Source organism: Agelaius phoeniceus, chromosome 7, assembly GCF_051311805.1.
Source record: "Agelaius phoeniceus isolate bAgePho1 chromosome 7, bAgePho1.hap1, whole genome shotgun sequence".
Lineage (NCBI taxonomy): Eukaryota > Metazoa > Chordata > Aves > Passeriformes > Icteridae > Agelaius > Agelaius phoeniceus.
In genome coordinates, this window is record NC_135271.1 from 48,740,631 (window position 1) to 48,763,482 (window position 22,852).

General features: G+C 46.9%; 3 protein-coding genes across 9 annotated transcripts in view; 2 read left to right on the forward strand and 1 right to left on the reverse strand.

Moving 5' to 3' along the window:
• The window catches only part of ACVR2A (activin A receptor type 2A), a 54,758-nt gene extending 51,104 nt beyond the window's left edge, over positions 1–3,654 (forward strand). For both annotated transcript variants that reach the window (XM_054636848.2, XM_077181773.1), the window contains one exon: positions 426–3,654. In XM_054636848.2, the coding sequence (XP_054492823.1) occupies positions 426–620 (195 nt within the window). In that variant the 3' untranslated portion in view covers positions 621–3,654. The remainder of the gene's footprint in view (positions 1–425) is intronic.
• Positions 3,655–17,314, reverse strand: ORC4 (origin recognition complex subunit 4). Of its 3 annotated transcripts, none has more exons than XM_054636849.2 (14): positions 17,065–17,314; positions 15,870–15,941; positions 15,064–15,140; positions 13,557–13,647; positions 12,149–12,224; positions 11,720–11,805; positions 10,465–10,513; positions 9,803–9,954; positions 8,343–8,516; positions 7,885–7,971; positions 5,522–5,630; positions 4,758–4,853; positions 4,610–4,677; positions 3,655–4,455 (listed from the first exon to the last, which is right to left on the reverse strand). In XM_054636849.2, the coding sequence occupies exons 1-14, from the start codon at positions 17,131–17,133 to the stop codon at positions 4,267–4,269; spliced, it is 1,395 nt and encodes a 464-aa protein (XP_054492824.2). In that variant the 5' UTR covers positions 17,134–17,314; the 3' UTR covers positions 3,655–4,266. The 3 variants fall into 3 exon arrangements, with proteins under 3 accessions (XP_054492824.2, XP_077037889.1, XP_077037890.1); XM_077181774.1 differs by having other exon boundaries at positions 17,056–17,314; XM_077181775.1 differs by having other exon boundaries at positions 17,257–17,307.
• Positions 17,315–17,523: 209 nt separating this feature from the next.
• The window catches only part of MBD5 (methyl-CpG binding domain protein 5), a 129,780-nt gene continuing 124,451 nt past the window's right edge, over positions 17,524–22,852 (forward strand). For all 4 annotated transcript variants that reach the window (XM_077181770.1, XM_077181769.1, XM_077181771.1 and 1 more), the window contains exon 1: positions 17,524–17,955. The gene's annotated coding sequence lies outside the window, so the exon portion shown is untranslated. The remainder of the gene's footprint in view (positions 17,956–22,852) is intronic.

Genomic DNA, 22,852 nt, shown 5'->3' on the forward strand with positions numbered 1-22,852 from the left:
TGTTGTGTCCATCACACTGGGGTTTGGGAGGGGTTTCATAATTCCAGCAGGAGTTAAATGGGCTGTAAACATTTCTCATCTTAGACTGCTCCTTCTTCAGTACTAGAAAGTGAGGGATTTTTTGTTTTTTGATGGAAGAAGAGGTCCTGGAGTTACTTTGCAGTGAAGTCCCAATTGGTGTCTGAGGGCTTCACCTTTTTAAAACACTGGGAGGCTCCAGCAGTGCAGGGAAGGATTTGCCCCCTGCTGTTGCTGAAGAGTTTTTGTTCAATAGTGAAGAGCAAAGCAGAGCTGAGGCCCCATGGACGCTCCATGTTCACACCAACCCCACCCCACATCCTGTGGGACACAAAGGCCCCCATCTGGCAGGTGTCCCCTGCAGTGCCCTTTTTGATGGGAGCTCTTTCCCTGGCTGCTTTCCGCAGGGAATGGCGATGCTGTGCGAGACCATCGAGGAGTGCTGGGATCACGACGCCGAGGCGCGGCTGTCGGCGGGCTGCGTGGAGGAGAGGATCATCCAGATGCAAAAACTCACTAACATTATAACAACAGAGGACATCGTGACTGTGGTCACAATGGTGACAAACGTTGACTTTCCTCCCAAAGAATCCAGTCTATGATAGTTGCACTGGTCATGGAAGTGACCACAGGACTCTTCACTGGAGCTGCTACAGCGCACGGACTGCTGGCGTCACTGCTGTTCCGGGTGGCAAGAACGGATGGTAAGTCTCTCTGCAACATCACCAAGAGGTGTTTATCCTTTGTTTTCCCCCTCCTCCTCCTCCTCCTCTTCCTCCCCAACGTGGATCCATGAGACTTTCTGCATTCCCTGCTTACACCTGAAGGACGTGACTGAGAACCCCTCACGTGCTGATAAGGAACTTACGATGAAGAATCCGGACCTGAACAGGCTAATGAGCATTTTAAACACTGACATCCGATTTCTTAATCCCTGTCAGAAGAGACTAATTCCTTTAAATGAACTACTGTTATTTTTTTTAAATCAAAAACATTTCATTTCAGATTTAAAAACAACAAAAAAAAAAAAGGGTAACTTGTTTTTATTGCATTCGTTGTTGTTTATAAAATGACTATTGTAATGCGACTACGACACAGCTTGTGAATGTTCCGTGTGCTGCTGTTCCGTGTACAGAAACAAGAGTAATCAATGGGATAGAGCAAAGAGGCTTCCAAGTATTACTTAACCTCCCTCAACCAGGTATACCTCAGTTCCACCTCGCTAAATTATGATTGACAACACTAATTGGAATAATAAACCGCTCCGTGTTTTGTAAATGATGTATTCCCAATTCCCTGTGTTATTTAAGAAGGGGAAAGCTTCATGCCCCCAGGAAGTGGCCATTCCTAGAGCCGTGTTTTTAGCCTTTTCTTGTACTCGCTTGTTGTGTATAAAAAAGAAAAAGTGCTGTTTATTGAAAGAAAATTTTCCTTCCTCTTTTAGTTGAAAGCTTTTCCCTCCATTTCCCAGAGTATCTCATCCATTTATTTAACTGAATACTATTTAGGTTTGCTGTGTCTGAGGAATATTTGAAACCTTAAGCATGACTTTTTTTTCTTTTTTTTTTTTTTTTAATTTTCTCTGAGCTGTGACACTGGAAAGCTCTGAATTCTTGTTGTTTTTTTTTTTTTGAAAAAGAGTCTTTTTCCTATTTATGTTTGTGCCGAGGTCGCCGCGCGTTCCCTGTCCCGCCAGGCAGTGGGGGCTGTGTCACTGTTTCAGGATCACCTCAGGAAACTCAGTTCCCCCAATTTCTCACCCTCTGCTTGGAGATTTGCAGCTTCCCTCCACTCAAAGCTCGGTGCCATGGGAGGGGAGCCACAGGTTGAGCCTGGAGTCACTCACCAAGTTCTAGCCACAGATTGCAGATCCTAAATGTTAGAAATTTCAGGGATAACCTAGTTCTGCTCACAATATGCAATGACCATTCCGAGGTAACGAAAGGAATTTCACTGGCCAGAGCGCAGACTCACAGAAAACGAGGAAAAACATGGGAATTCACAACTCCAGCACTGGAGTTCAGGATGTCAAGCCTTGGGCTGGAATTACAGTGACTGGTAGCTGGGTGCCAAAGTGCTTCTCCCAAATGCTGTCCCACTGCATTGATTGGATCCTTCCCACCAAATTCCAAGGGAAATAAACGCCGTGAGCCCCTGGAGCAGAGCCGGCAGCGCCCGTGCTGTGCTGTGTGTCCTTGTCTCCGTGTGTCCACACCCAGTGTCCCTGGAAAGCAGCAGGGGGCAGCTCCTGAAGGCTGGCTGGAACCTGGATCTGGGAATTGCAGCCCTGGGAGCAGAGGGATGTGATGGATAAAGCAGAGCCAGCTCTGGGCAGGCAGGGAGGAAGGAAGGGCTGATGTTCCAGCCAGGGCTGTGGCACTGCTGATCCTGCTCCAAGGGGCCCTTGGAAAAGGGAAGGAAATCCAGTTTGTGGGGTCCTCCTGGCTGGACCCTTCCCTTTGGCTTCCATTTGTGCTCCACTTTTAGTCAAACTTCACACAGAGCAGGGCAGGACTGGAGTTCTGAACAAATCCCAACCACGGACTCCTCGGGGCTTTTGGCCCTTCCCAGAGCCACGGCCTGGTTTCATTTGTGCTCTTGGAAATCCCGTGCAAAAACCGAAGCTGTATCCAAGTCCCTCCTTGTGTGTGAGCCTTCCCAAGGAGCTGCTGCAGGCTTGGGGCTGACTCCTCCCTTTGGGAGATCCCTGCTGTGTTCCACTCCCAGCTCCCTGGGATTCCCAGCATCATGTAGCGTCCCTGAGCAAAGGCTGCTCCTCCCCACAGCTTTCAGGGGCTCAGAGTGACCTCCCCGAGCTGCGGTGCTCCAGGGCTGGGGAATGAATTCCTGCTTCACTTCAGAGCGTTCAGTGACTGAGCTGGGAGCAGCAAGGGCAGGAGCCAGGGGTGCCTGGGAGGATTCTGGCGTTGTTTGGGCAGTGCCCTGGGTCCCTTCCTGCCTGGCCTCACCAGCTGTGACTGCTGAGGGTGACAAGTTCCTGTCCCATGTCCCAGAGCTGCTGGAGGGGGCTGAACCAGCACTGCCCTTCCTGGGCTATTCCCAAACTCCCCTGAGCGTGGAATGACCCAGGAAGTGCAGCAGTGCAGTTCTCAAACCTCACCTGTACCTAGTGCTGAGACTTGTCCTGCTTCCATCAGCATCCACAATCAGTCATCACCCCCTCTCCTCTTTTCCAGCTTTTTTAACCCTTGTAAAGACATTTCTGTTGATCAGGAACACTTGGTACAAAACACAGGAAGCTGCAATACACATCCCTGGGCAAAAGGACTCCAGTAGCATCCTTGATGGAACATCTGTTACCTCAGATACTCAACCAGCAGGACTGCTTTGCTTTCTCCCTCCAGTTTGTTTTTTTCAGTCCATCTCCTCTTCGTTACCTCTCAAGTTTGGTGAGCGATTACTTTAACTTTCCTCTTTGTATTTGTCAGTGTTTTGGGCACAGGTTGTTGTACTACTGTTAAAAGGCACTTGCTGCTTTTCTGCGAGTGCCAAAAAACCAACAAACCCCCCCTCGCCCTCAATAAAGTGATTGTTAAATATTGTACAAATACAAATGTATACTCTGCCCTCTTCCCCAGCAGGAAAATAAAAAATGTGACTACTCTGACTTGCAAATGCTTCTTCGAAAACTTTATTTTCAAATAAACACATGGGGCTGGTCCTAGAGCAGCTCTTGAGCCAAACTCTTGGGTTTTGCTCCAAAACATGGAAATGGGTTTGGGTATGGAAAGATGTTACCTTGTACATGGCACAAAACAGCCCTCACGGCTGAAGCCTGTTGGATTAAACCTTTAATGAAGTAAATTCAGTTGTGATTAAAGATTTAAATGGATAAATTTTCCATGTCAAGTCAGATTTGAGCTGGAAAAGTGCAGTGTGAGCTGTGACCTGATGGGGCTGTAGAAGGGAGCCAGGAGGGCAGCATGGCCTGAGCCAGGATCCAGAGCCCTCAGGCACAGGGAGAAACTCCAGAGCTTGGATTTCTCCAAGTGGGAACTGAGTGTGAGAGCAGGAGTTGGCACCGAGCTGAGCTAAAGCACCTGGGAGTGAGTGAGGCACAGCTCTGGCTGCTGGGAGGGAACAGCAGCACCAGCACCGTTCTCCCTAGAAAATCCCAAATGGGATCAGCAGAGAATCCTGATCCAAAACCTCATTGATCTGAGCACCTTCCTGTGGGTCACCACTGCCTGTGCTGGAGCCCCCAGCAGCCCAGCAGGGCTGGGGGGCTCAGAGCCAGCTGAGGGAGGAGGCTGCCCACTGCTTGACGTCGGTGGGGCAGTTGGGGTACACCTGCAGCGCGTCCATGATCTGGCTGCTGTCCAGCAGCAGCTTCATCAGCAGGAACTCGCGCTGCGCCCGCGCCGACGGCCGCTCCAGCGGCTGCACCAGCTCCAGCTGCAGCAGGTGCTCAAAGGCCTTGGGGAGGAAAAGGGGCACTGGAAGGGAACAGCATTCCTGCCCCAAACACCCCGCTCCCTTCTAGGGCTGTGTCTGACCACCCCAGTCTGAGCTCGGGAACTGAAACCAAAGTATTTCACAACTCTAACAAATAAATGCGTTTCAGGCTCACCTTCATGACAACTGGCTTCTCAAAGTTGTACATGGAATGTGCCTTCCTCTGGATGAACTTCTGGAATTCTGCAGCAGCAGGAGAGAAAAGGGGCAGTCAGAAGGAAGTGAGTGGGGTAGGGTTTGTGAAGCTCAGGCACTGCTCTCACCATTGTAAACCATCTGGAAGTTGAAGGGTTCTCCATCATAGACCTCATTCAGGTGTTTCATGGCTATGATGAGGCAGATTTCCAGCACAGACAGGCCTGCAGGGAAAGACAGGAATCCCAAGTATTTCCCTTGAGCACATCACAAACACAGGCAGTTCACCCACTCTGTTTATTCCTCTATTTTTATATGCTCTGGTCCTCACCCATTGCTGTTCTGTATCTTTATTATGTAAAGAAATCCCAGAATTCAAAGTCTTAGAGAATTCACAGAATGAGCAGGCTGGAGGAGACCTTCCAGATCATGGAGTCCAACCCAGCCCCAGCCCCTCAGCCAAACCCTGGCACCCAGTGCCACATCCAGGCTGTGTTAAACACACCCAGGGATGGGGACTCCACCACCTCCCCAGAACTTTATCACCCTTTCTGTGAAAAACTTTTTCCTAAAATCCAACCTATACTTCCCTTAGCACAGCTTGACACTGGAGAGGATTGATAAGAGAACATTTGTTTACTGTGTGTTTGAAGCAGAAATGTTCAGGGTTGGGCTGTTCCCACCAAAAAGCAAGAACTGGAAATGCCCAAGTTGGCATTGCTGGACCCACGGGCAGGTGTAACTCAGAGCAGGCTCCCTGGGCAGTGCCTGTGCAGCTCACAGCCACAGGGAACACCCTCTGCACTGCATCTCCTCCACCAGGAGGATCCCAGGGAGGGACTCGGCACCTGCCCTGCTTCCAGAGCAGCTCTGGGGAGCAGCTGGGCTTTACCATGGACAATGTTGGCCTTGGAGTCGGTGCTGTGCTGCCTGCTGGCCTCCTGCAGGTCTGCAGCCGTCAGCAGAGGGTGGTGCACGGTCACTGCGCTGCTGGCCAGCATCTGCAACACACACAGAGCTGACTGCATTGCTGCTGGGAATGGACACAGCCCCCTGGAGCAACCTGCAATGGGATAAACCCCACACACACACACACACAGAGCTGACTGCATTGCTGCTGGGAATGGACACAGCCCCTGGAGCAACCTGCAATGGGATAAACCACACACACACACACACAAACACACACAGAGCTGACTGCATTGCTGCTGGGAATGGACACAGCCCCTGGAGTGACCTGCAATGGGATAAACCCCACACACACACACAGAGCTGACTGCATTGCTGCTGGGAATGGACACAGCCCCTGGAGCAACCTGCAATGGGATAAACCCCACACACACACACAAACACACACAGAGCTGACTGCATTGCTGCTGGGAATGGACACAGCCCCTGGAGTGACCTGCAATGGGATAAACCCCACACACACACACACACACACAGAGCTGACTGCATTGCTGCTGGGAATGGACACAGCCCCTGGAGTGACCTGCAATGGGATAAACCCCACACACACACACAGAGAGCACTGCATTGCTGCTGGGAATGGACACAGCCCCTGAAGCAACCTGCAACAGGATAAACCACACACACACACACACACACAAACACACACAGAGCTCAGTGCATTCCTGCTGGGAATGGACACAGCCCCCTGGAGTGACCCTGCAACAGGATAAACCCCACACACACACACACACACAGAGCTCACTGCATTGCTGCTGGGAATGGACACAGTCCCCTGGAGCAACCTGCAATGGGATAAACCCCACACACACACACACACACACACACACACAGAGCTCACTGCATTGCTGCTGGGAATGGACACAGCCCCTGGAGTGACCTGCAATGGGATAAACCCCACACACACACACAAACACACACAGAGCTGACTGCATTGCTGCTGGGAATGGACACAGTCCCCTGGAGCAACCTGCAACAGGAATGGACAAACCCCACACACACAGAGCTTCACACTGAAAACCCTGCAAATAGCTGGCACTTCAATGTCATCTTGCCAGGAAGGTTTTCCAGACATAAAACCTTAAAGCCCCCTCCTGAACCTGTTTATATCCATGTCAATGGATCAGCACCTCAGAGGCTGCTGCAGGAATGACTTACAGCTGTCCTGCAGCTGCTTTTGTACCCAGGGACACCTCCCACTGTCCCAGGTGCTCCAAGCCCTGTCCAGCCTGGCCTTGGGCACTGCCAGGGATCCAGGGGCAGCCCCAGTTGCTCTGGGAATCCCAGCCCAGGCAGGAATTCCCAGTTCCCAATGTCCCATCCATCCCTGCCCTCTGGCACTGGGAGCCATTCCCTGGCTCCTGTCCCTCCATCCCTTGTCCCCAGTCCCTCTCCAGCTCTCCTGGAGCCCCTTCAGGCCCTGGAAGGGCTCCAAGGTCTCCCCAGACCCTTCTCTTCTCCAGTTTGTCCTGGAACTCCTTGGGCTGCCATCAGCTCCTTTGCTGGCCTCCAGTGCAGCCACAGGGACAGCTTTGGGTGCCCTGCACTAGGAACAATCTGCAATCCTGTGACAACTGCAGTGCCCAGAGCAGCACCAGAGGGCTCTGCTGTGGTTCTCAGGGTGGCTCTGAGCCCTGCAGGAGGAGCTGGGAGCACTGGAGCCTGCCCAGGCCAGCCCAGAGCAGGAGGTCACACACCTGGGCTGGCACAGCAGTCAGGGGGCTTTTCACACTGACACAAGCACAGGGATAGTTTAGGGTGGTTCAATTAGTGCTATTGAAATTAGTGTTATGTATCCTCTGAAAAGTGGCAGTGCACTTCTATGAGCTGAGCTCCAAAGCAGAATTAGGGAGGCAGCTTAAATTTAAAAAAGACCCTCCAAGAGAGCTGCAGCTCCTCTGTGGTGATGGAAGTTCAAGTAGAAAAAACAAGTTTCAACATGAGCAGATGTCAGGATTCAGCAGGAACCAAAAACAATCTCAAAGTAAAATAAAAGGTTTCAAAGGGTTTCACCTTTTGTTTTATAAATGGAAAGGCTTGGAGAAAGTGAAATAGCAAAAGCTCAGCCCCATCTGAATGGAAGAGTCCATCCTCACAGAGTAACTGCTACAGACTGGAGTTGCCACTCACTGACCCAGCACAGGCTGACAGAGCCTGCCAGGAGCCAGCACTGGCTCAAGTTCAGTGAAATGCTGTTTCAGGCACAGCTCAGCTAAATGGCCTGAAAACCACGAGAGCTGCTCATGAATTTGTGCAAGGAGGTGTTTCCCAAACACCCAAACACACCAGCAGCAAGTGCAGCGAGCGCAGGTCCTTGGTGTGGTGGAAGAGGTTCTGCAGCACGTCCTGCACAGTTTTATCCTCTGAGAGGTGCTGCAAGAAACAACACAGGGAGGGATGTTTTAACCATCTCATACTCCTAATCATTTCATACTCACAGGAAAAATAACAGGTAAATATATTTTTAAAGAGCTCAGCTTACATCTGACAATACAATTTTCATGTCCAACCTCAACTTTCTGGTCTTTCCTGTGACAATTTTACCTCCAGACTTCAATAAGCAAAGATTCTCAATAATAACTTAATTTACTCCATATCACACTCAGCCAGTGAAAGGAAATGCCATTCTAAGGTAAAAGCTTTACACTTCTGCTGGTAAAGGATATATGTATAAAGTAAACCAGCTTCACACTGCTCTCACTTTAGAATTTTCCCTAAAATCCAGTATAAAATGCTTTAAGTACCTGAACATTATTGTTCCATTTTTGTGCAAAAGACTCATCGGGAAATTCAGCAGGAAGAGAAAGCTGTTTCTTAAATATCTTAATGTATTGTTTAAAATCAAAGGAATTCATCAAATATATCTGTCTGTGGGAGAACCTTGACTTCACTCTCTTCTCCAAGAGCTCCAGGATATCCTTGATGGGGAAAAAAACCAGTCATTAAAAAAGCAGATAAATTTGGTGTTTTCTGTGCTACAGCACAGACAAATCACTGAAGTAAAGTGAGCTGAAAAAAGAAAGAATTATTGAATTCTCAGGTTTAAAATGTTGTAACCCAAGTTCAATGTTCTATCAAGGCCCTTGCTGATGATTTTAACTGATGTGCCTTGCAATGGCACCAAGCCCCCCGGGCCACGTGATGCTGCACATCACCCAGGATCATTTGTTGCCAGGAAACCCAGCCAAGTGTCTCCACAGATTATGGAAATATTTCAGCTCCTGAAGGCTGAAGCAAACCTTGCAGCCTATCAGGGCTCTGGACAAGTTGTGTGCTCACACCGGGGCTGGCAGCTGACAGGCCACGTGCTTTCTGTCAGCCTGAGAGAAGACAGCTTAAAAATCCCAAAAAACACAAAAAAGCCACAAAAAACCCCTCAGAAACAGCAGCTGTCACTCTGGAGACACCTCCTTAATTACACTCCAAACAGGGGAAAAAAGCTTCTACATAATAGGTGAGGAGCACAGCAGACTCAGGACAGTGATGATGCAAAAGGAAAGATTGTAATTTATGAAATCAACAATTAACTTTTCTATGAACTTCCAGAAATTTGCCCAGCTGGGTATCTCCTGATCCCAGGCAAACCCAGAATCAGGCTTTGATAAGAAATTTTAATTATTCTTCCTGTCACAACCCAACCATCTCCAGCACCAACAGTTCATTGTGAAAACAGGAGCAGTTTGATCCAATTCCCATAGTGCTTCCCAGGAATTATTTCACACAACCTGCCCACAATTCAACATAATGGCATTGTAAAAAATCAGAGCAAATTGAAAAGTGAACTTTTGCTAGAAAAAGAAATCCTGAACTCAAGAAACCACCCTACTGAAGTGGTTTCTTAAAAAAATAAAAAAGAGATTTAAACACAGTGACTACAATTCTGTCCTTGCCAACTGCCAACCAAGAAATTCAGGAGCCCCTCCCAAGAGTGAGCCACGGTCTAATATTGAATGTGTGTCCTTAGAAATGTTGGTTTGCTCCTTTAGCAGTGAGCCTGAAGTCTTTGGGCATCTTCAATTTGCTCTCAGCACAATTTTTTATTTTTTTTTTTACATACCCTTTCCCAATTCAAAAGTTACAAAAATGGATAATTGAGCAAAGTCTCTTAGGAAATTAAGGTTCCAGGGGGGAGAAGTCATTCCAACAAAGCAAAGAGTCCCTTTAAAACAGGTAAAAGCCTGGGGTGAGGCAATGCCATTCTCACCTGCCTGCAGGTGAGCCCAATAACTGTCACTGGGGTCTGTGCAGACTGGGAGATGTCAAAGAGGTTGTAGAGCAGGGTCTGATTCTTGTGGTGGACAAACAGATCAAACTCATCCAGGACAAACAGAATTGGGCAGCTGCTGCTTCGGTCTCCTGAGAGAAATGTGGAGAGTTAGCAGGGCAAGTCCAGCATTAGGCTTCCTTCCATTCCTGCAGCTTTCTTTAGTAATGGGGTTAAAAGTGCACAGATTTCCTTTCAGCTTTTCATTGAGCCCTTCTTTCCTACAACTCCAACAGCAAAAAGTAAAATGCATGGAAAAACTGGGAAGGTTTTGTAGTGTTCTGCCAAACAGCATTTCTGGCTGCACTTGGCCAATTTTATTTGAAAAACAACATTTTTAATAGCATCAATCTGGATAAAAAGAATCTGTCCTTCACAGCTAACATCACAAGCTTCAGAACTTACAGCAGGTGTATATATCATTATCAGGTGTACACACTATATTCAGGGTAGTAATCAGTATTAACTATTCCCTACATTATTTTGTAACCATGACACGTTTTTGGGCTAAGTTTCTTCATTCCACCAGTAAAGCAGAAGAAAAAATTTCACTTTCCAATCAAGTGACCCAGAGTTTCCCAACAGGGGTTTTTAGTGCTTACCTTTCCTCAGAGCTTCAAGGAGGAAGGCAAGGTTCTCAGCAAAACTGCCCTGGACAGAGAATAAAGAAGTTTCAGAATAGATTTGCAGTGTCATTCTCAGAATTGTTTAATTACAGCAAATTCAGAGATGCAATGGAGGCCACTTCCTTCCAAAAATGTCCAGAGGTACTTCATGCTGCATAACCAAACTCCAGGACAAGAACAATGATGGCTAACTCTACATTCATCCACTTTTTCCCAGAATGAAATCCCCAAACTGCCCCAGATAGGCAAAAAGTAGTGATCAGGAGAATGCCTGCAATCAGCTAAATTCACAGGCAGCTCCATCCTTCCTGGAATAGCTGCTGCACCCTCATTTTCCAGCCACACAGATGGAAAAAGTGGCACCTAACTCAGTGTTCCACTGAGAGGGAGCAGGGTGCAGGGTTTCACTGGCAACTTGATGGGACACATGGAAGCACCAAACACTTCTGACAAAAACACTGAGTGGCTGTGCCCACCCTGGGCCAGTTACACAAACTCTGCCACCCTGCAGCCCTCCAGGTGTGAGATGAGAAATAATGCACTCCAGACCACAAGCCCATCATCAAAGGGGGCAGAAAAGCCAATTTAACCTCTGGATGTGAGTTACAGATAAGGAGGGAAATTTATTTTCAAGGACTGTCCTCAGTACTCATGTAAATCAGTTTACCTGTGGGAAAAGGGAAATAGCAGCAAGTATTTTAATAGAAATTCCATGGAAAATGGGAGCTCTAGGAAGCCTGGATAGACTTCCTTTTTGGTTAGACCAAAAAAGGTTGAATATATATTAAAGATCCTGCTTTTTGGTTGAATTCTTTGTTTCAAAATGCTAAAAACAAGATTTCCAAATTCCCCATACCTCTGAACAAAGTTTCTTTGGAATACTATTAATAATAAATATTTAAGGAATACTATAAATATTTAATATTTTGGAATACTTAAGTTTGGAATACTTAAGAAATACTATTAATAATTAATACTTAAGGAATACTATAAATATGTAATACTTTGGAATAACTTTGGAATACTTGAGTTTGTTTTTCTGGGGCTTGTTAAGACAGACTTCCCTTTTTCTGTCCTGTAAGGCAAAAGCTGGTGTGTTTTTAAAAAATGCCAAGGATGCATGAGCACTGCTCCATCAGCAAAGGGAAGCACCAAGAGGTGCTGCAAGCTCCATCCCACACAGCCCCAGAGTCCCAGGAAAGGGCTTTGGAGGCTGAGTGAAGTCACTCACAAAAACTTTGTCCCCAACCACATTTTCCAGCTGCAGCTGCCTGGTGATCTCCTTCAGGGCCACTTTATCATTTGTCTGCAGAAGCCCTGAAAGAAAAGGATTCTTCATCAAGAACTGGCAGCTGTCCTGCAGTCCCACTAGAAACTTAACACAGCTCCTCTCCCCTGCCAGCCTTACAGAGGCCTTTGCCTTTTCAAAAATCAGGCTGCACAGGAGTTTGCTGTACCTGACAAGTGGTTAATTCTGTCACTAAGAGCACAGAAGTTCCCTCCATATAAAGAAATGCACAGAGAGGCACTTTGGAGCTCACAGACAAACATGAACATGATTTAGGCTGGACTAAATTGCTGAAAGCAAGAATTTCACTCAGTACATCCAAAACACAGAACTGAACACAACAGAAGCCTGGATCAATGATGTTTTACTTGCCATTCAGATGGACTTCCAAGAGGTTCTCTCTCACTTGTTCCATTTCCCTGAGGTCTTTTAAGACATGATTTAATAACTAGGAAAGAAAAAACACAGAATTTCTGTGAGAAGATGAATTTTTTATCAGCAAGGAAGGTGTAATTACAGATATTATAGGATAGGAAACAGGATGTGAGGTTTCATTAGGGAACACGTTTGAGTAATTTCCAGATTAAAACACTAAAATGACAACCTTGCATTCACCAGCCATGGCTGTGGCATTACATTTGCTCATTCTGCTGAACTGGGAGGGAAAGGAAGATAACTCTGGTATTTCAGACACTTATTTTTTGGGGTAATATCTGGGGCTTTTGCCTTAATCAAAAAGCTTTATGAATTTGAGATGTGAGGGAATTTGACTCTTGAGCTGGTGCCATATTCAGCTTCATGGCTTCTTTGGCTGCTGTAGAAAGAAACTCTCTGCTTTAAATCTTAAAAGAAACTCTGCTTATTCTTCTCTTCTGGAATCAAAAATTAAAGCTGCACATGATTACAACAACTGCTGCTTATAAAACTCCCAAATTTGCTGTCCAGCAAGAACTTGTTACTAGTAAAAACTTGTATAAAATACCTGTAAGTAGTGGAAATGTCAAATTTAAAAATTAAAAAGCTACTATTTGCTTTGGCTTCTTCAGAGGAGGATTTGTAGCTCCCACCTATATATATATATAAATAAGTATAAATATATATATTGTGCAAGTATAAATATGTATATATAAATATACACAGACATGATTTTCTTTACTCCAGCATCTTTCACTTGATATATAAAAAGGAAGTAATTCAATCTGCATAGGTGATTTTGCTAACTTATATTCTGTCTGAAAGGACCACAAATTTTCATCACATCATTTACTGTAAACATTAAATACTTGAGTGTCTGAATAATGTTGAAGTATTGAGCACTTAGGTTAGAAGTCATCCTTTCATGTGCCTCAGCTAAGGGGAATTCCCTTAAAATACAAAACCTACACTTACAAACCATAACAGCCAAAAAATATTCTGCTCCATGGCAGGAAACAATAATCCTGCCCATTCCCTGCATACACACAGCTATGGAGAAACCCACCCCTCAGACCACTCCTTTTAGGGCTTTTGGATGCCTTTTCATCATTTTTATGAGGAGGACCCAAAACCAAGTTCAATAAAGAGTAATCAGAACATGGCTTTAATTGCAAAGCCAAGTGTTAGGAGCAGATTTCTCCATTCTGTTGCTGAACAGAATTTCCCCAGAAAGTCCTGGAACGTTTTGCATCTCTATCCAAATCATTGGCAATTCTCTCTGTAAAAGCAGGCAGAGCTGCAGAGGCTCCCAGGAGCTCAGTGAGGCTGTGCTGGCCCCACACAGAGCTCCAGGAGCTGCTCCTACCGCGGTTTTCCCGGCTCCCCGGGGGCCGATGACGAGGGCGGAATTGCTCTCCCCGTGCACCGTGGTTCTTTTCAGCAGCTCCAGCAAGTGCCTGGGTGGAAAACAGAAATGGGCTGAAATCCTAAAGGTGACAACATCCCCCAAAGCCAGGGAAAATCCAAAGGATAAAAGTCCATCCAGTTCAGCTCGCTCTGAGAGCCAACACGCAGGGCATGCAAAATGGAATACAATAAAGTACAAAGGGCTGAGTGATCAGAGCTCTTAAAATACTTTAAAATATTAAAACATGCTGAAGTTGAGAGTATCACTAATTCATAAAGTTCTGCAATTCCCTGCCATGAGAGGACAGACCTCAAGAATTATTTCTTTCTTTCAGAAACAGATTGCTTTCTGTGCTACCACTGCTCCTCCCCAGCTGTAAATTACCTGCAGATAGACTCATCACCTCAAACCACATTTACAGTGCTTACAGCAGCCAATGACACCTGCAATTCCCCATCTTCCCCAGCAATAATGTGGAATATTGGAATGGGATACTGACACCCTGCTGCTGCTCCTGCAGGGGTGAGGGAGTCAGCCAGCACCTGTGGGTTTGGCCCCTGTTTGAGAGGCAGCCCCAGCCAGGAGCCCTGGCACATCCTGGGAAGGGAAATCAGAGCTGAGGAGCTCACTGTGCTTTCCCTGCAGGATAATTCCCTGCCAGTGGCACAGCCTGGAAACTGCTTTTCAGAATTCCAGTATAAATGGGGGAGGCTTGTTTTGTAAAACTGGCATCACAGAAATACATTTCCTCCCAAGAGCAATAAAATGCCTGTGTGAGCTCTGCAGGTACAGCACTGTTGTAATACATGGTTTTGTCCCTCTTGTAATGAAAATTTGTGCTCACATCAGGTGATTCCACTTCATTTAAGTCAGCCTTAGAAAAATTAATTGTTTAAAACAAGTGCTTTAAATACATGTTTGTTATCTGCAGAATTTGACCTGCATCTGTAAAATGATCAGTACTGGGACAGTGCCATTGTCCCACTAAATCTCTTCCTAGCCCTAAATTCCCCCTCTGGATGGCTCCAGAAGTAGGTTTAAATGTGGCTTTCTGCTTCAACAAACACAATGTGGGCACAGAAATTTTAAGATTTATTTCTAACACAGTTCACCAACAAACAGGAGAAAATCTGAAGTAAAAATGAAGCATCACAGCAAGAGAATTCAACTTCTTGCTTTTCCAGGCCATTACACAAAGTCTTAGGACACACAGTGAGAGCATCAAAAAGAAAAGTGCTTCATGAATGAGAGATGCAAAACAAGGACAGGAAACCCAAAACTCCTGACAAAACCAGAAGGGAACAGCTGAATAAAAACTGTCAAAATCTCAGGCAAATAATTGCTAGAAGTCATTTAAACCTGCATCACTTAGTAAAAGAGAGAGGCAGAAAATTCTGACTTCAGCAGACAATTTCACTGCTGCAGTTAAATTAGGAATCCCTGAACCCTGGAGCTGCTCACTCACCTGTACTGCTGCTCCAGCCCAAAGAGTTTCCCAGCAGCACAGTGGTGACAGAATCTTTCTCGTAAGATTTTCTGCACCTGCAGATGTAACAAAGCACAGGAAAAATGTTTGGGGCTGCAAAAAACAGAATTTACCAATAATGTAACTGCAGCAATAAAATAACAGTAAATTAGGTGCTTTTGTGGTGTTGCAAATATTCTGTAATACATAATTGTTTACTGTTATCAAGGATAGAAGAGTCTTGAAAGTAAAAATAAAGTTGCAGGAGGCAGAATATGGTATAAATATTATAAAAAGGAGAAAAAGCAATTAAAATACGTAAGAAATCATTGATCCAGGGATAATTCCTTGCAGGATGTGTTACAATTTTTAACCAGCAACTTTGGGAAAACAGAAGAATAAAGGCTTAAAAAACCAAACAAACTGCAAGCTGATTTGGCAGCTGCTGTCCTGCTGCCAAAATGCCACCTGGGCTCTGATTCACCCTACAAACCAGAAGATAAAAAAACCTAAATGGATAAAAATAGATTCATGCAAATCTGTGGCCACAAACAGTTGCAAAAGCACAAGACTATCCTTTAAGTTTTTTACTACATTATTACTTGTAACACCTGAAGTAAGCAACAGGTGGGAAGCTGAAAGAAATACAGATACAAAAGCCATTTAGTGCCCTGACAATTGTATCCAGGATCTGTAAAAGTTTTTCTAACTGGTCAAGGGGAAAAAAAAAATACCATAACATGAATGGAGAGGGTGGAAAAGTTCCATAAGTTGAAAAGAAAATAATGAATAAAGATGTAACTGACCTGGGAAATGCACTCAGCACTTTCTGCACTGCTCTCCTTCAACTTTCGCTTGCTCATTGCAGAAGGTTTCATCTTTGGAGGAAATAAACATTTTATTAAATAGCATTGCTTTCCAAACAATCCCAGTCAGAAACTATGCTTAGATGTTGGTCATTTTTAAGGACTGTAATGAACATCTGTTCTTAACTAATAAAGATGCAGCAGTCCATCTTCCTAGTAAAAAAAAAAGCCAAAACGTTGAAATAATTTTAAATTTATTCCTGATAACAGTAATGTTTACACACTTCTCCTAAACAGCACTGGCTTTAGGATGGTTTAGAGAGTTTAAAATAATGTCCTTATGTTTCTGCAGCTGGAACAAGCTACAAGCACATGGGAACACATTAAGACACAAGAATTCAGTTTTTACAGGAACAACTGGCCATTCTTGTTTGTAACAATAATCACAGCATCTCTCTGGACAAGCTGGCTCTGAAGGGGTCCTAAGGGGATTGGGGGGTCCCTAAAGAGATTTGAGTAGATGCAGAGTGGGTCTGAGGGGAAGCATTTGGGGATTGGGGGACCTTGGAGGGGATCATGATTGAGAAGTTTGAGTGGGTTCTGAGGGGGATTCAAGAGGGTCTGGGGGAGGCTCTAAGGGGGGATCCGGGGGGGAATTACAGCTCTTGAGGGGGACTTAGGAGTGGTCCTGGGAAGGGTTTGGGGGTGGTCCTGAGGGATTTGGGGTGAGGGATTTATAGGGGCTAGAAGGGTCTGGGAATGCTCTGAAAAGGAACGGGGGTCGGGGGAGAGTGTCCATTTGGGGAGGGGCTGTGGGAATGGGGAAGGTGGGGGGTTGATTTTTCGGGGCTGGGAGAGTCTGTGACGGCCCCGAAGAGGGAATGGAACGGCCACAAAGATCCTGGGAGGGTCCATGAGGGGCTGTGGGGACGCTGAGTCGGGTTTTGGGAGGACCGTGAGAGGTTCCAGAAGGAAATTAAAGGGGGCCCTACAGGGCTTGGAGGGTCCTGGGCTATTGTCCGGCCCCCCACCTCCCCTCACGACGTTTCCCGCCTCTTCTCCATCACCTGAGGGCGGCCGCCACCGCCGCTCGCACGCTCCCCTCAGCCCTCACCTCACCCCCGCACGGCACCCGAGACCCCTCCCCGGCAGCCATTCATCCCCTCAGAAACCGCTGCCCCGTTACCCTCCTCACAGGCTGCATCCGCGGCTCCCTCAGAGACGCCGGAGCCCGAGCAGATGAAGGGCGGGCGGGAGGGCGCATCCTCCGCTGCTCGGCACGTCCCTCCCGGCGGAGGCGGCAGGCGGACACAGACTCTCCTTTTGCCCGCCCCCCTCACCTGCCCGCGCTGCCCTCACGGCGCTTTCCCGCCCTCTCCTCCCTCACCTGAGGGCGGGACCCGCCCCGCGCGCGCGCCCGCTCTCCCACCGGCCCCCGCGCGCGCCGCCCCCTCACGTCACCGCGCGCTCCCCGCTCCCCTCCCTTCCCTTCCCTCCCCTCCGCTCCTCTCCCGTCACTTCCTCCCCGTCCATTTCCCCCCCTTCTTCCTCCCCCTCATCCACTTCCTTCCTCCCTGTCCCGGATCCGTTTCCGGGAGCGGCGCGCGCGGCGCTGTGGGAAGTCGTCGTCTCCCCCCCCCCCCCCCCCGTTTCCCCCCCCCCCTTCCTCCCCGCGGCCTCCCGAGCTCCCCCGGGGCGCATGCGCGGTGGCGGCCGCCGCTGCTGCCTCCCCTCCTCTTCCTCCTCCTCCTCCTCCTCCTTCTCCTCCTCCTCCTCCTCCTCCTTCCCGACAGCGGCGGCGGCGATGAGGAGGAGCGCGGGGGGGGGCGGCGGCGGGACGGCCGGTTGTTCGCGCCGCTGAAGGGACACGAAGCAGCGCCGCGCCGAGGCGGGGGCGGGGGGCCCCGAGTCGCTGCCCCCCCCGCAGCCCCGCCGGGGAGTTTCTTCCACATCCCCCCCAAACACACCGAGACCCCCCCCCGTCCCTCGGGGGCGGCCCCGCGGAGCGCCGCTCCCTCCTCCTCCTCCCCCTTTATTACCCTTTGTGTGCGTCTCCGCCTTCCTCCCTGCGCCCGGGGGCCCTGAGGTGAGTGCGGGGGGAGCGGCGGGGCGGGGGGGGCTGTTTGTTTACCCCGTGTTTACCCCCTGTTTACCCCGGGGGGGCACCGCCTGTCACTCCGGGCCCCTTCCCGGCGCCCCCCGCCCCAGCTTTGTTGTCGGGGGATGCTCCGGGGATGCTCCTTTGGGCCCCTCCGGAGCGGGAGGGGAGGGGGGTGATGGTGGCGGGGGCGCCGGGCAAAGTTCGGGGTGGTGCGGTGGGTGCTGAGCCCCGGCCGAGTGCCCAAAGTGTTGTTTTCCCGGGATAACACGGAGCCCCGGCGTTGCCCCCCAGGTTCCAGGCCGTTGTTTGACTTATTGTTTGAGTTATTAAACCCCTGCGGTGGTGAAGGTACAAAGACCACTTGTACAAAGACCCTTTCCCGAGCTGAACTTCCAGGGGATAGACAGTCCAGGAGCTGGACTTGGTGTTTGCGGGGTTGGGATGTGCTTTGGTGGCAGCCCCTGGTTTATCGGTGGTGCCCGGCTATATTTGGTCAATGGTTTGTTCAGATATATATGTCGGGATGTGTTTTGCCATGGCTTTCTGCTGGGAAGGCCAAGTGTCTCCATCCCCGCTCACCGTCTTGGGCAGGTGCTGCTGGTGGACTGGCCTGACCATGTTTTCTGCTGGTTCCAGGGAAACTTAGGTGTTCAGACGGCTGAAATAGGTTAGAACGTAATGGCTTTAAATGTCAAACTAAATTCTGGACTCGAGGAAATGTGGGGAGAAGCCTTCTAGATGTTTGCAAGGATCCAGAAGTAAGAGTTGGGGCATTAACACCAAGTTGAGATGAGACAGTCCCCTACACAAGTAGGATGTTTATATTGAAATCGCTGTTGTCTGCTTATTTCTGGAGCTTAATTATGTCCTCTGTAATTTCCAAAAGGCGGTTGGAGTGCTTTGGTTTATTTTGGGCTTATTAGTTTTGGTTTGTTAAGCGCTGAGTGCAGAACCATGGAGTAGGCCATGAGTGTGTGTTCCAGAGGGGCATCCCAGTTAAATGGTGGTCAGCAGGGAGTGTGTGCCCCTGTGCCTCATGCTGAAGGATGCCCACAAGAAAGAGCTCTCCTGGCATGCTGGGCTGTCTCCCATCTCTAGTTTGTACCCACGTGTCTGGTGGGAAGCAGCACTTCTGGGGTCAGGCTGGGAAGAGTTTGAGAGAGCCACAATTTGATGGGGTGGAAGGAGCAGGAGAAGACCAGAGCTGGATTGATACTGGACAATGTTGTGATGGAGAATTGGAGGCAGCAGCCATAACTGTAGCTCTTTCTAACAGTTTGCTGGTAGTTTTCTTTTTGCTTGCAATAACTTTGGGTTTAAAAATGTGGGGACAAAACCTTGACAGAGTCAATCCCCAAAATCAGCAGATGTGTGTATGAACACCCACGATTTAAACATGTGACTCTCCTTTTAGTTTACTCCAGGTGGGAGCTGGACAGCAAAAGCCTGTCCAAGAGGGAAAGACATAATTTCATTATTTTATTTCATGACACTGCTGCTTTTCTCAGCCTGAGATCCCATTGATCTGCTTTCCTCTGTACATGGAAGCCTACAGTGGCTGCAGGATTACCTTCCCTGTGTATGTAGAGCTGCAGCTCTGCCCCCAACTTCCACATCCCACAGTGATGTGATACAGTAGTTATTACAGGGATTTCACCATCTCCTTGTGTTTGGGGCTTTAAAGTACCTATGGTTTGGTTTAATATGGTTACACAGTGAATTTGAACAGGATTCTGAAGCTGGGCAGAATAATTCAGGGGTTTTTTCCTTGCTTTAAATCCTAGAGATAAAATTACTGATAAACCTTCATTTCCATAGGCCTCCAGTCCTGCAGCCCAGTCTGTGCTGGAGGGAGAGCTGTGGGATGGGGTGGGAAGGGCCCTCTGAAGGAAGCACTGGTGGCACTGGGATTCTGGGTGGCAATTCCTGCATTCCTGCAGGTTTAGCACAAAGGGGTCTCAGGCTAATTTGGGCCTTCTGGCTGCTGTCACAGCCTTCCAAGAGCTGGAGGAATTGAATCTTTCAACCTGTGCTAGGAAAGATTGTGAATTACCAAACAGCTGTAACTGAAAGGCAACACAGTTTCCTTTTATTTGGGTTCCTAAGCTCTTTTTGCAGCTCTTATTGAGATATTTATGGGTGCTGATTGCTTTTAGGAAAACTTGGTGCTTCCAGTTCTTTATCTTTGGGGACAGAATTAATAATTATTTTGCTGTATTCTGGGTCAGTGGCTTCCTGGGCAGATAGTTTGGAATTAGCAAGGACCTGCCATGGCTGTGCTGAGCATGGAGATGCTGTTTAGGCCTGACTTTAATAATGTTTCTGTGGAGTTTGCTGCCATACCCTCCTTCCTTTGTGGACAAATGAGTTGGTCTCTATTTGGATTAGGGAGGCGGATGTTTGAGGAGAATCTTTATGATGCAATACCTTCAATAACTGAACTTTTCTTGCTGTCCTTTCATTCTTGGGCTGTGGAGGGATCAGTGTTCCTCCTTGTTCAAAAGCACTGGAGATCCTGGCATCATCACAGTCCTCTCCAGGGTGGAATGCCTTGGGATTCAGCTGGCTCATTGAATTCTCTTTGTCAGTGGATTTTTATTTTTTTTTTCCCTACCGTTCCTCATGGTTATTCCTTCTCTGTGGAAGATGAGTCTGTGAGCCCACCATGGGTTTGTGGCCCAGCAGCCAGTGTTCCCTGTGGAAAGCAGAGGCCAGGTGGGAGGCCCCTCGTGCCCATCTGGAGCCCCACTAATGTCCCAGTGTCTCTCTATGGGCTTAAGAGGCCACGTGCACAAAGCAGTTCAGTCTCATCTGTTCGTGGCCAGGGACACACATTCTGAAAGTGGCTGAGCTTCCTTTGCAAAAATCCTGTCAAAACTTTGGGGAACTGAGGAATTCTGTTTGTTCTTTCAGGCTTGTTGGGTTGTCTGAGGGTTTGGTTTTGTTTGGTTGTCCCTGTGTTGGTTCTTGTTCCGTCCCAGTGGAAATCAGAATTACCATTGATTTCACAAATAAAAAGATACAGGATACATTTATTTCCTTTTTAATGCTCTTATGTCATTAAGGACCTGCTTATTCTTTTAAAGAGTTATTTGAACGTTGGAAACCACAGGCTCTCATTGGCTTTTGTTTGTATTTATTTTTGGAACTATTAGGTGCAATAATACTGCTCAATCAGTTTCAAATGGGCCTGCACAGGAACCAAGGCTGGTATTAGGGATGAAATTTTGGAAGAGCATTGGAAATAGCTTTCAGGATGCTTTAATTTTTCTCTGTGTATCTGGAGCTAAACGAAGAGGGAATAAAACAAAAAGCAGCAGTTAAGAAATTGAGAAGTGCTGACTCTTTCCCTCTTTTGAATCCCAAGTTCTTTATTATAGCAATTTCTATTTTCTTGATGAATCGTCTAGAAAGGAGTTCAGACTTGGTACTATTTTTAAATCAAGGTGAAATTTGTCAAAATCACTTGGACTTGCAATGTTAAAAAGTGTATGAGTACACATGCAAACGAGTTTAGCTGCATACACAAATACGTAAATACATAAATGAGCATCTACAAGAAGTAGTAAAAAGCACTAATTGGAACTTTTCAGTGCTGCTTCAGGGTCCATTGTGAGCCCTGAGCTCCAGGCTGGCAGCAGCAATCAGGAGAGCCCTGCCATGGCTATTCATAGAGCTCTGTGAAATGAGTTGGTCATCTGGGTTTATCTGCAGCCTGACAGGTGTTCCAGCCCCAAAATCTCCATTGCCTCCCATCCTTCCCATGGGAATGACTGAGGAACAAATCCTGTGCTGGGTTCAGTTGTTGGCAGAGCTGGAGATGCCCAAGATACATTTCTTGTTTGTTTGAAGGTTTTTTTTTCTGAAATATTCTGTTTCAGGAGCTTTAAATGTGCTTAAAAACGAAGTGGTAAAGTGCTTGAAAATTCTTTTTTATGTTTCTAAGCAAACCTTTATTCTTTCATTTATTACTCTGGTTAAATTAAATGTGCTGTTTATTTTATATATTTTTATTTTCCAAAAAATGTTTTAAAGTAAGCAAGCAATATTTTAAAAATTCTTATCCTGCCACAATATCTGATAACCAGAACTCGTAGAAGCAATATATTAATTCATTACTTTGCTATGAGGTAAATATTGAAGCTTGGGCTAAAAAAAAAAAACATATATATTGTCATAATTTTTGCTTAGTCTACATTTTCAGTGGCATTAAATGCAGAATTATTTTGGTGTCTGAGTAATCTGAAATGTAAATAGCATCTGAAATATGAGGGCCCTTCGTTTGCAGCATCAGTAGCGTGGCCTCGCTCAGGAAAATTCCCAAGTGAGGGAAGCAGAACAGTTGTCAATTGTTTGCACAACAAATCCTGCTGGATCAAATGGTGATATTCCCAACGTTCAGAGCAAGGAAGGCACGAGATAATGTTGCCTTGTACCCCACTGCCAAAGGAAACAAACACAGCCTAAGTTAGGAGAAAATTTGGCCAGCTACAACCTGGGCCTACATATCAGAAACACAGATAGGCAGAATTTTCCATTCATGCTGCCTAATGGTTGAAAAACATGGAAATTCAATTTCACTTGGCCAATTTTAGACTTGGTTTTTAAGCTCTGGTAGATCATTGCCAACGTGTAATTTAGGATTATCTGTTGTGACAAATTAAAGGCTTGATCAAAATCCGTGAAATGTTTGGGTTTGTCTTCATCCTTGAAGCTTTTATCTATCTACCTCATGTATATTCTATATATATCTGTATATATCTATATATTTATATAGATATCTATATAGATATATATCTGTATATTTATATACATATATATCTATATATGTATATAGATAGATATCTATATATTTATATAGATATCTATTTATATAGATATC

Bases quoted from the DNA above. Each gene is read 5' to 3' on its own strand.
- ORC4 (XM_077181774.1), bottom strand. From the start codon at position 17,133: ATGCGCCCTCCCGCCCGCCCTTCATCTGCTCGGGCTCCGGCGTCTCTG. The intron at 13,648-15,063 runs GTGAGTGAGCAG...TTTTCCACCCAG, and splicing joins GGGCTGGAGCAGCAGTACAG to GCACTTGCTGGAGCTGCTGA. The intron at 10,514-11,719 runs GTGAGTGACTTC...TTCTCTGTCCAG, and splicing joins TGGTTGGGGACAAAGTTTTT to GGCAGTTTTGCTGAGAACCT.